This window comes from Vanellus vanellus (assembly GCF_965231255.1).
Source record: "Vanellus vanellus genome assembly, chromosome: 14".
NCBI lineage: Eukaryota > Metazoa > Chordata > Aves > Charadriiformes > Charadriidae > Vanellus > Vanellus vanellus.
Window position 1 is genome coordinate 15900668 of NC_138919.1, and position 12507 is coordinate 15913174.

The 12507-nt window shown below is 48.3% G+C and overlaps 1 protein-coding gene across 1 annotated transcript; it reads left to right on the top strand.

Moving 5' to 3' along the window:
• Positions 1 to 342: 342 nt before the first annotated feature.
• Positions 343 to 11629, top strand: LOC309677699 (cytochrome P450 3A21-like; the record flags this gene model as incomplete). Its single annotated transcript, XM_082490555.1, has 13 exons — positions 343 to 413; positions 3152 to 3245; positions 3677 to 3729; positions 4865 to 4964; positions 5560 to 5673; positions 5951 to 6039; positions 7082 to 7230; positions 8288 to 8415; positions 9064 to 9148; positions 9545 to 9705; positions 10149 to 10375; positions 11175 to 11337; positions 11531 to 11629. The coding sequence occupies 13 exons, from the start codon at positions 343 to 345 to the stop codon at positions 11627 to 11629; spliced, it is 1533 nt and encodes a 510-aa protein (XP_082346681.1).
• Between the last annotated feature and the right edge of the window lie 878 nt (positions 11630 to 12507).

Here is a 12507-nt window from a genome sequence, read left to right on the forward strand (position 1 = left end):
TTTATTTTGGTGTAGATGCCCAGGAGCATTACTCAATAAGAAGTCGGTTATTACTTACTATTACAAGAGAGACACTAGCTGAAATGCCTGGCAACATATGTATTAAATAATTTGAACCTGAGACAGTTCAGCCAGGCGTTTATCTATCCCGTGAATCGCGTTTTTCAGTTTAGCACACTTTGCTACCTTTGCCTTCCACTCCTCCTCCTTCACGACAGAAGGACAGCCCCTAAATCACGTGATTGGACACAAAAGATTGCACGCTGCCAGACCTTCTTATTTCCCACAGACCTGGGACAGACACATCAGGACAGAACTCAAAGCCAACCAGAGAAGAACCAGATGAACCTTCTTCCCTCCTTCTCTGTGGAGACATGGGTCCTTTTGCTTGTTTTCGTAGCCCTCCTGGTCGTGTGAGTAAAATATTCTTTATTGGTTCTTTGCTCGTGCCATTTTCCTCTTCTCGCCATTGTTGGGTTTCATGCAACTAGTCTGCCGCAGAGCAAACAGGTAGGTGTGCTTTCCAGGCTTCCAGCCTCTAACGGAGTTCTGGGAAGTAGCAAAGACCGTACGGACGCGTGACCTTGCTCCAAAGTTTGGAGCATCCCCACGCTCTGTTACCATCTCGCCGCTAAGCTTCAGGGCAATAATCGAATGATAATGGTGCCAGGCGTTCGTTACCAGCAGGGTGCTGGCTTCAGCGAGGGTCATGAGCCATTAGGTCATTTTCCACAGAAATACAGTCTCAGGAAGGCTGTGCCTCCCCGGCTGAGGTTGCCCTGTGGAGGGGCGGCGGCAGTAGCTGATGCCACTGTCTGACCCGCAAAGGTGGAGAGCAGCAGAAAGGCACCAGCAAAAGAGCGTTCATAGACTCAGTTTCACTCTTCCTGACGCCTTCCATAAGGCCCAGGGAAGATGCTCCACGCACGGGCACCCGGACCAGCTGGGACACTTTGCAGAAGTCAGATTTGCCACACGCCTGCGGGGACAGCGTCCCCTGCCCGTCCCCACAGCCCACCCTCGCTGGGGGAAGAAGCGAAGCCCAGAGCAAGGTCAGCTCTCCGCTCCTGGCTTTCCAGACGGACGCCACCGGGCAGCAGCGTACCCAACTGCTTCAGAGGAGCCGCGCGAGCGAGAAAACGCTTCTGTCCGCTCTGCTGATGGCGTTGGGCGCTGCAGCGTGGCGGGGCTGCCTGACACCCCCCTTCCGCTGGGACAGACAGCGTCTCCGCTGGCAGCCCCTGCCAACAAGGCTGGACTGACAAACTTTGTAGTGTTGACAAGCCCTTAGGCAGAGACAGCATGTTGCTAGCCATAAACCTTAATGATTAATGCGGCGCACACGAGCACAATCCATTTGTCTGCCCTGGCAGTGCTCCAGCCCTGGCCGTTCAGTAAGCTCTGAAACTTTTAGCCCTGTTTTCCAGACCCTTTCCTGTGATTTGGATCACTCAAAAGCCTGTTTGGGGCAGACTTTTCAAGAAAAAACTGAAACAAAACAACACCCCTCTCCCCTCCCCCCCATTATTGGCCCAAACCATCGTATTTCGTTAACTCCGTGGCCATCAAATGTTGCTGGTTACCAGACTCCCACCTTCTGCAGCCACTTGCAATTTTGTTGTGGCAAAAGGGCTGAAGCCCAGGATCTTTGTGCTCCGATATCTGAGCTAAAATAGGAATTTCCCTGCCCGTTAGCACAGGGAGGTCGTTCAGACGCTTCTCGTCCATCTGGGGCAACGCTGTTCCAGTTCACACATGAAGGAGTGCCAGGCGTTTCTGGTTTGCATCCACAGTGAGAAGTAATGATTATTCTCCGGCTTTGCACTGAATGGTCCTTCTCCGCCTGCAGAAAACCATGTCACGTTTTAGTCGTAAGAGCATTAGATTGCGTTTTCTTGGCCGTGTTTCAAACGGATTAAGCCGAGCCTACGTTCCTGCCGTGTTTCTGGGCTTTGTAACCAGCCCGGCCTTTCCTGGTCCTCCCGCAGCCCCGGCGGCCCGTAAACATGACAAATGAGAATCCACAAACATTTCATACCTGGTACTGAATTAACCTTTTTCAGGAAAGGTTAAACATTGACAAACTGAACTCTGTGAAACCTTTCTGCACCTGCAAACTCCCCAGGCCCTGGTTTTTGCCTGCTCTGTTTGGACCATAAGATGAGGTCCGCTTTTGTGCTCTGGTGGAACGTGTGCTGGGGGGACCGATCTCGTTTCGGGGTCCCCCAGATTTAGAAAAGTATTACTTTAGAAAAGTATTATTGACTGCAAGGGAAGCCCCCCTAAGGCTCAGGCGAGGCTCGGGCTTTTCAGGACAGCGTCCCCAAGATGCTGGTTGAGCGGCTGCTGCCACGTGGCCCAAAGAGGGTCTCTGATAACATCCCTCTGCCAAACCTTTGCAGTTTTACATCCCTTCTGCAATGAACCGCTCACTTGGGAAGCTGCAGCTACTAACTAAAACCAAATATTTTGAGGAGCTCTTTCAACACAGCCAAAGACAAGCTTCAAAGGGCTGCAGCCCAGGCCCTTGTTGAGAAACAGAAGGCCCCGAGGTAGAAGTAATAACTTTACAGCTGCCAAAAAGGGTGCTTCAGAGGAAAGAAATCTGCAAAGCTGTCAATAAAATCTAAAGAGAAAACCATCAAGACAAGGCTTCCTGACGCACCACTGAGCTAATGCCAGGCTAAGGGGAGGGAGAACAATAAATGAAATTAAAGTACAGCTTGACAAAAGCCCTGTTTGGGACATCACTGCTGGCAATGCTTTGATTTCTCTTCAATAAAAACACGTAAGCTCGGTGTTCCTTCTTCCAGCTCCCCTTTCTGCCTCTCCTTTGGTTGGCAATGAGCTCCTCTTTTGACTTTTGCTAAAGGCTTTAAGGTCCTGCATCCACCGGAGCACCTATGCCTTTAGGAGACAGCTGCTTTGACATCAAAAGCCCTTTGAAGCTCTGTGTGGCAGCACTGAGCCTTGCCGTGTTTATTAAGTATTTTTTACAGGGCAATTTTGTTTGGGGCCACTTTTTTCCAGCTCCTGGACCAACCTTCTCTACTCCTTAGAGCCAAAGGGATGCTGCTGCTGTCTCCGGGTTTAGGAGAGCTCGCAGCCCCCATACCACAGTGACAGAGCACTTGTCCTTTCTGTCCCACAGATATGGAACCTGGCCGTTTGGCTTGTTCAAGAAGTTGGGTATTCCCGGCCCAAGACCTCTGCCTTTCTTTGGGACGTGCCTGGAATATCGCAAAGTGAGTGACTGAAACCTTCCTGGCTCCGGAAATAGCCGCCTTTGCTCACACAGCTGTAGCTAAACAGATACACGGATAACAGATAAGTTATCTCCAAACGCCAAGCTCTGCTCCAGCGCGCAGGTTGTGCAAAGGCCGGTGTGGGATATGGGCTCAGTAAGAGACCACGGGGCCCTGCCTTTACAGCATCTCCAAACGAGCACTGGTGGGTGCCTCATCCTCCGGCTGCCCTCTGCCAGCATCCTGGCAAACAGCCCATTCACACGCACGACGTACATTTGTGCTGCCGTTCCTGATGTTTTTGGAGGGGAGGAGAACTCAGGAGGCAGCTCTGAACTTCAGTTTACAGATCCTCCTCCCAACCCACCATCTCCAACATCCTCCCCTCCGCCGCATCCTCTCTCAGATAATTTTTAAATTGCTTCCCACAGGGTTTCTTGGACTTTGACAATGAGTGTTTCCAGAAATATGGGAAAGTCTGGGGGTGAGTAAGAACCACTGATCTCTTCTTAAGGTACAATTAGAATCCATACAAAGGGGAGAAAAAAAATCATTAGGAAAGCTCCCTTTTCTCTGCCTTCACCCCTGGCGGTCCCAGCATGACGAGTACAGCAAATATAGGGTACTTGTGGTGGCTTACGTTAAAGCCCGGTGATTGCAGGGCTGTGCCACTCTCATGCTATATGGAAATTGCTTTGACCTATAGTGCGAAAGCTGTTTTAAAGCTGATAACAAAAGGCCCTCACCCGCTCCTAACAAAATCAGCAGCAAAACTGTTATTTACTTAAGGGAGAATCTGGAACCAGGAGGTCAAGTTCCTCTGGTTTACCAACAGCAGAGGAATGTGAGTGAACTCCCAATACTGGGAGAAGCAGCAGATTCAAAGTCTGAGGACTTCCTCGTGCTGCTGATCCTTACCTGCTGCCGTGGGAGCTGGAGCAGCTATTCTTGCTCTGCTCTGGACACCTTCTATGGCTTTTATCACTGCTGTTGTAACTTGGTCTACAAACCTGCATCCTCTATAATGCACCCATTGATCCCTATAGAAACTTTAAAAAACGGCCTCTAGAAAAGATATCTTTACACAAATGAGGAAAGCGCAGAAGTCTGCTTAATCTACATCTGTTCCAGGAAAGCATTCAGAACTGGCAGATTAAAAAGACAAAAACAAGGTTTGAGTTTCATCTCCAAGGATATTTCAGTGCTGTCAGCCCAAGTCTCCAGGCACCCAATTCAACAGCCTGAAAGGGGTCAAACAAGTTTCCTTCTAATACCGTAATGTGTTTAAGTGCCTGGAAAAACACAGAGAATCAGGGGAGAAAGTGAAGACGCTTGCTTCATTTAATATCGGGTCCTTTGAGGGACTGAGCCCTGCTCATTTCCCAGTGAATCTGGAAGGTGTGTAGCCCCCTTTATCATTCACAAGACCAGATGGGAGAAGGCCTGGGAGTCCTTTTACGTCCCTAATTTCTACATTTCTGTACTTAGGCATATGCCGAACAGCAAGGCTGGTGGTGGAGGAGCATTTGTTTAACACATTTTGTTTCACGGGCATCAGCCAAGCCTTGCGCTTCCACTATCCGGGGTTGTTCATCTGTCTCCTCTTCTCCCCCCACCAGGATTTACGATGGCAGACAACCTGTGGTGGCTGTCATGGACCCCCAGATCATTAAAACCGTGCTGGTTAAAGAGTGTTACTCCACCTTTACCAACCGGAGGGTAAGAACGGAAGCACCGCGATGTACCACAGACTCCAAAAAGCAAAGTACAGGAGGAGACAAGCATGTAGCAGGGCTTCCCATAGGGCCACTGCAGGGATTACTGTAAATGGCCACTGTATGTCACTGTTCCTCTGCCTTACAGCCCGGGGACTGCATACCCAGGCTGGCAGAGGAAGCTCTTTGCCTGCACATCAGAGAAATTCTGCTCTCACACCTATATGTGTAGGGATGAATTTGAGTCTACGCGAGCATACAGAAACCTGTAGGGGTCCAGGTACCACTGGTGCCACCGGCTGGGATGCAGGCGCTGGGCGGCAGGGTTGGGTGGGGGCGCACACACACACACGTGCATACGGGTGTTGGGCTCGTTGGGTCACTTGTTCTGGGTATGGAAATGGCATCTCACAGCTGGTTCAGTGCAGGAAAGGGGATTATTTATGTATGCGCGTCTTGAGAGAGGCTGTTTGTAAGGCTCACTGCCAGTGGTAACGCCTCTGAAATAGCCCGGGCAGGGGCTTGCATGCTGCATTCCCGCCCTTGCAAGGAAACCGCTGTTTTCCCGGGGCTAACGCCTTGCCTTTCCCCCCCTCCAGCGTTTTGATCTAGCCGGGGAGCTGAAAAATGCTGTCTCATTAGCTGAAGACGAACAGTGGAAAAGGATCCGTACCGTGCTCTCTCCAACCTTCACCAGTGGGAAACTAAAGGAGGTAAAAAACCGAGGAGTGGGTAAGAAACTAAATCAGAAAATCAGTAGATTCCAGGCTGAGGTTGTCACAGGGGTCCGATTTCTTTAGTCGGGGCCTGGCAACTAAGCTGGCCTGTTTAATTTATGCCTCATTTAAAATGAAAAAAGGATTAAAATAAAAACTTAGCAGAAAGATCTTATTTGTAAATATTCATGAAACTCCCTGTAGTCTTCATAAGCCCGTCTTAAAGGAGTAAAACGTACCATACTTCAGTGACCATCTCTGGTTTGTGTTACAGATGTTCCCTATAATAAAGCACTATGGGGAAGTTTTGGTGAAAAATGTTAAAAAAAAAGTGGAAAAGGACAACGCTATAGCTGTAAAGGAGTAAGTATCTGCTAGGAGCAGCAGGCTAAGCAGCAAACCTTGTTAGCAAGTGCTGCAGTTCATTCGTTACTCGCAGCACGGATCGCTCGCTGGGTAAAGCAGACCTCTGAAATGAGGAACAGGGTCAGCTGAAAGCCTGGCTGGAAATTTGAAAAGGAAAATTTAAGCTGGGATGTCAGCGAAACTTCTGAGAGGCAGAGACCCGCAGAGAAGCCTTCTGAAGGGAATTTGGGGGCGCGGGGGAAAAGCTCCAGCACAGCTTTGTGAATCCCCAGATCCAAGCTAACCCCGAATCCACTAGGGAAAACCCAGTTTTCCCTGCATATACTCGGCATCTCCGTGCACCACCTTTTTCACCACGGGGCGCTGGGTTTGCTGGCCTCCCAGCCCCACGCGCGGCACTGTGGGATGCTCGTCCATCACTTGCCCCCATTGCTGGAGGGAGCAGGGAGGGAGGCTGCCGTGTGGCCCTGGGTGTGTCGTCCTCATCTGTGCCCTCCACGTGGGCTCTGGAACAAAACCTCTGTATTTCACCCCCAATTTCAAAGCACAGAGGCAGAAAGGGCAGCTGCCCACCAGTAGTCACACACCAGCAAAGCTCTCTCCTACCGAAAACCCCATAAGCGGAGAGAGGGCCTGGACAGTTCGTACCATTACAGGTACCTGTGCTGGGTTGAACAAGACCATTTTCATGGCGCGTTTGAAGCCGGGTGCGTTACCAGCCCTCCCCAAGAAGCTAAAACGCTCGAGAGCCTCATGCTGTCCTTGCGCTAACCTGCTCATGTAGCTACATGCTGTTTTAAAATCCTCAGAAAAGCCGTCCAATTTCCAAACCCATGCAGGCTTGAAACCAAAGCTCTCTAAAAATCTATCCCTTTCACTATAAGTGCTTTTCAGTTACCATATGTCCAATTCCCTTTTCAAAACCAGGGCAGGAGGTCTTATGAGAATTTATATTTGAATGTCGCAGAGGCGTTAGGAAAAAATGCATTCACTTGGTCCAAGTATTTAACCACAGTCTACCTTTTCCATCTTTTCTCAGCATCTTTGGAAGCTACAGCATGGATGTCGTCACCAGCACGTCATTCGGTGTGAACATCGACTCCATGAACAACCCCAAAGACCCCTTTGTCAGAGAGATGCGGAAGCTGGTCAAGTTTGACTTCTTTGACCCCATCTTCATCTTGACATGTAAATGACTAATTTTTTTTTGTTGAAAACTTCACTCAGGTGTCAGAGTGCTATTGAAGTGTGACTTTGGCAAGCCTATCAGAGACTGGTGCATCCTACACATTAACCAATCAACCACTGCTTAGATAACTTCACTAGCTAGGATGGAAGTCCTAATGGCTCTTGGCTTGTTGTTGGAACTCTGGAAGAGAGATGGGTAAAAACTTCCTCCAACTTTGGCACATCCACAATGCGAGAAACATACGAACACCCCAGCCAATATCCAAATAAGTGGTGGAAAAAGTCATTTTAGGTTTGAAAAGCAAGTTCAGCTGTGAGGCTCGAGGAGAGTGGTACTATCCAAAATGCATTTTCTGGAAGAGAGTGCTGAGTGGGGACTGTAATTAGATGCAATTTCCTAGCGGTGCAGTAGCTTAGCAGTGATGGTGATGGACCTTAAATCACTTGCGACCTTAAATCAAGATCAGATACCTTGCTAAAAAAAAAAAAAAAAAAAAAAAAAAAAAAAAAAAATCGGTAAAGTTGTGATCTGTGCATAGAGGAGGTTCCGGTGCTGTAGATTTTATGAATCTGTACACAGGCTCAAAACTGAGTCTCTGTAATGCAGGAAATGCTCTGAAGGGGACTTGAAAATGTTTGCGTGAGCATAGCAGCGAATAGCTCAGCCTGAAAAAAAGAACTCAGAATTTGCAGTATTTCTCTTCTGAGCCACATTCCCGTCGTAGTGCTGTGAAATGCACAGAAGTAACCTGTCCTTAGAAAGCAGCGCCTTAGAAAAAGGTGGCAATACTTTGGTCATCTCTTAAAGCGATTATCATATCCAACTCGGTTGTGCCCAGTTGACGGGAACTTGGGAGAGGGTTGCAGCAAGACAAGACAAACCTTTTCCTCAAGAAAGAGGAAAAAAGGTGAAGCCCAGGCTTTGCCCAGGTAAAGAAACCAGGAGGGGAGATAATTTCTGAGTAGACTCATTACTTCCTCGTTAACATCCATAGCTATCTTGCATGAGGTAGAGTTTGTTTACAGTGTGAGATTTTATTCTAAATTCATTTTTCAGTTGTATGCCCATTTCTTACTCCTGTTTTGGCCAAGATGAACGTAAGCTTCTTCCCCCGTGATGCTGTAGATTTCTTCATGAGGTCCATCTCCAAAATTAAGCATGAACGTGAAAAGGAGACTCACAAGGTAAGTGAGAGTGAATTTGCCAGCAATTGTGGCAGAAAATACACTTAAGTGAAACATAATTAGGGTGATGATATCAAAGGTGAAGCCAAAGTACAATAACCCAACAAAACCCTGAATCTACTTAAGTGTAAACACTTGATTTTAATACTCTCAGAAAAGCCTCACCTGACCAGTTCTGGCAGAGAAGCAAGTGGACTTTGTACATTTGTGATGTGAAGCTAAATCCAGGTGAAGGCTTGGTGGAATTGCATTAAGCTTGCATTTGCAGAGCTTTTGATAGGTCAACAAAGTAAGAAACTCCCTGAAGAGGATTAGGCAGAGGATAAGAGGGAGTGGAGTAGGCAGTGCGGGAGCTGCAATGTCACCTCTCAGGGTTGTGCCTTCCCCTCTCACTTCTCAAAAATTGAAGCTGCTTCCCGGAAAAATTCTCCCTCTTGGAGTTCATTCAAGGCGCTGCTCTCCCACCCAATGCCTTCATGAAAAGGACAGATAGGTTTCCAAAATGAAATGCAAGTGTTGTGTTTTGCAACAAGGAAGCCATGTGCACTCGGGGGGACGTTTTCAGTTTAAAAATCGTGCTTAGGCTATGAAATCTGCTTATCTGAGCCCTCCCTGTCACCAAAGAAACCCTCTTGCTTTTCTTCTCAGGGCAGAGTAGATTTTCTGCAGCTGATGATCGAATCCCAGAACTCAACCAGTCATGGAAGCAATGAAGAAAATCACTCCTATAAAGGTAACGACATCCAAATACTCATTGCAGGAACAGGGGCTGTGGGAGCGATGAGAATATGGGGAGCTGTTTCCCAGAGAAAGGCTCAGTGGGTCACCACCATCTCCACTGGTCAGCTCCGGGCAGAAATCTCTGCCCCTTGTTGCCAGCACTGGTCCTAAGGGGAATCCCCCAGGTCCTTCGCCAGGGAGTGGAACTGCCATGTCAGTCATTTATAGCCAGGAAATCATCTGCCTCCTCTATCAAATGACTTTTTCCAGACAGATAGAGTAGTTACAAGTGTGTTATCAGAAAATAACCGCAACAAACCTGCATCAACCCCGTCCATTGCTGCCTGTTCTGTGATGAGACCACCACCCCACACCAGTTTGCTCATGTCCCCAAATCCTCTCTCCTCAGCCCTGACCGACACAGAGATCCTGTCACAAGCGTTCATCTTTATATTCGCTGGCTACGAACCCACCAGCAACACGCTCTCTTACGTGGCGTATGAACTGGCCACTCATCCCGACGTGCAGCAAAAACTGCTGGAGGAAATCGACACCATTTTACCCAACAAGGTAAGGGGACGCCGAGTGATGGTGGAGATCCTCTGGCCCTGCTGTCCTCCTTGCTCAGTCAAGACAAGGAGAAATCTTTAGCTCCTAAACAACCTCCTCCTGGGATCTTCCAAGCGCTCTAAGAGACACACGCTGAGACAATTCAACCCTGTGGCAATTTTCTTTTGGCAGCTGAAACCTCACAGGCCGCCCCACTGCACAGACCCATTTGCCGTACTCTGCATCCATGCACAAGTGGATGTGGATTTCCACACACTTCCGTCACTCAGGGATGACAAATGAAACCAATTACACAATTTCTCCCTTGCATTTTGTTCTTCAGCGCGCCTGAGACACGGCCTGGGGCAGCAGGGGTCGGGGACGCTCTGGTCTCAGCAGTCATTTGGGGAGAACCCAATCCTCATGCCAACATACCTGCTCACCTTTCTCCTGCTGTCCTACAGGCTCCTCTCACATACGAGGCGATGATGCAGTTGGAATATCTTGACATGACAGTGAATGAAACCCTTCGGCTCTTCCCCCTTGGAGGACGGATCGAGAGAACCTGCAAGAAAGACGTAGAAATAAATGGAGTCACCATTCCTGAAGGAACCGTTGTTATGATCCCACCCTACACCCTGCACCGCAACCCCGAGTACTGGCCAAACCCAGATGAGTTCAGACCAGAAAGGTATAAAACCCCAAAATAATGAGAGGGAAGAAATATCACGCTGCTTTTTCCTCACGTAGTAATTAAGTATTAATCTCTGATTAGCTTCCTAATGGTCTTCTTCCTATCTTTTTACAAACAATAGCGATGAGAAGTTGCAGGCTCACGGGAATGCCATTTTGAGAAGAAAATGAGCTTTGCGCTTAAAGCAGGGTTTCAAACAGCATAATCCTGTTGGGAGAGTAACACTGATACCTCACAACATCTTGTGCAGAGTTTTTAGGCTTGCTGACAGAGGGGGTGGATGGTGAGTTTTGGTAACTGCTGGCCGTCCCTCTGTATAACCTCCACTGCTGAGCCCGTTTCCTTCACACAGGCTTTGCTATAAAATATAACAGAGTTGGTCCTTCCAGAATTGCCTTCCCTCTTTGTTTTCAAGGAAGCGATAACTTTTCCCTAATTGTGTTTTTTCTTGTTTGTTTTGTTTTCTTTTTTTAATAATCGATATCTGCCTCTCATTTCCCAGCAAGGCTGAAGCCATAGGCTGCTCCTAACAAAGACAACTCGTGGTTTCTCTCTCACTAAATACAACAGATAGGAAGTTTGCTAATCTGGATGGACAGAATTAAACTCAAAATCCCGTCCGGAACGAGGGCTCTGACACATCACTCGATTGCTGGGCTGCCCCGAGACACCCTAGTGAAAACCCAAACATGTCTGTAGGGCACCAGCAAGAGATCTCTGGAGAAGTAATACAGATATGTAGCTTTTTGGCTTCTCGCTGCCTTCATTTCTTTTCCCCAACCGTGTCGTTATCCAGGTTCAGTAAGGAAAACAAAGAGGCCATAGACCCATACACGTACCTGCCCTTCGGGGCTGGTCCCAGGAACTGCCTCGGGATGCGGTTCGCTCTCCTGACTCTGAAAGTTGCCATCACCATCCTGTTGCAACATTTCACCTTCCAGACCTGCAAAGAGACTCAGGTGAGCAGCGCATCACGTTTGGAAACTGGCAGGTGAAGAGCGAGGTGCCCGCTTTCTCACCGTGGGTGCTGACACCAGAGGCTTTGCGCTTCCGGGCGCTACGGATCGCGTCACGGCCAAGTTTCTTTCCTTTGATCTCGACTTATTTAATTTGTGTATGGCCAAGTGTGTTTTTCCTCTTTTTTTGTTGCAGATCCCTCTCAAGCTGAACTCACAGGGATTCTTAACACCGCAGAAGCCGATTGTTCTGAAGTTAGTTCCCCGGACCAACACCGCAGCGGCGAAGGCGTAAAAGCACCCGCGTCTGCAGCAGATCCCCGGCGTCTGACGAGCGCTGTGCTGACAAAGGGATCACACGTCGCAGGAAACCTCTCCTACGCGTACAGGCGCAGGAGAGCGGCTCTAGTTAATTCTGGAAGCACTTACTACATATTTACTAATAAACATAGCTGTCAGAAATGTAATATGGATCACTGGGCAGTGGCAATATACAGTCCCCTTAATTTTGATTGCAGAAAACAAGAAATAAATCCAAATGAGAAGCTGATCATCCACTCACTTCTAAGGGGCCTTCTCCATCTGGAGAGAAGGAATTACTGTCACATCCAAGAGAAACGAGGTGTGATGGAAATTCAAATTGCCAGACCTCGCTGGGCAGGGACTGGTGACGTTCTCCTCGCTGTGTTGATGCTTGAAATTTCATGTGTTATAATTGAGCCGACTGGTGTGAGACTATATCCTAGTTACGAAACCCCTCTTGTGCCATGTGTTAATTAAACTAAAGTGTGTACAAATACTGTCATTAAAAATGTTTGAGAGCTGCTCTGTGTTGTGTATAGTGGCTGATCACTTCCTATTTAAAAACCGTATTCAGCCTCAACCCTTGAAATTATCCGTGTACATTGCTTTCCACTTAATTTAATGAATCTGATCCTTCATTTAATGCTATCAAACCCTCCCATTTGTACAGTATTTTACAAACACTATAACTCCCACCTCTTAGTTTGATTAAGAGGTTGCCTTCAGTTCCGCACCGGCCAACCCTTTTCCACGCTGGTGCGACAGAGGACGGATTGCAGAGAGCAGCAGGAGCAGCTTGCAGGAGGTGGTGACGGCACTGCAGGAGGACCACTGCTCCTGGAGACATTGTCTGGACGTGGCTCGTAGCTG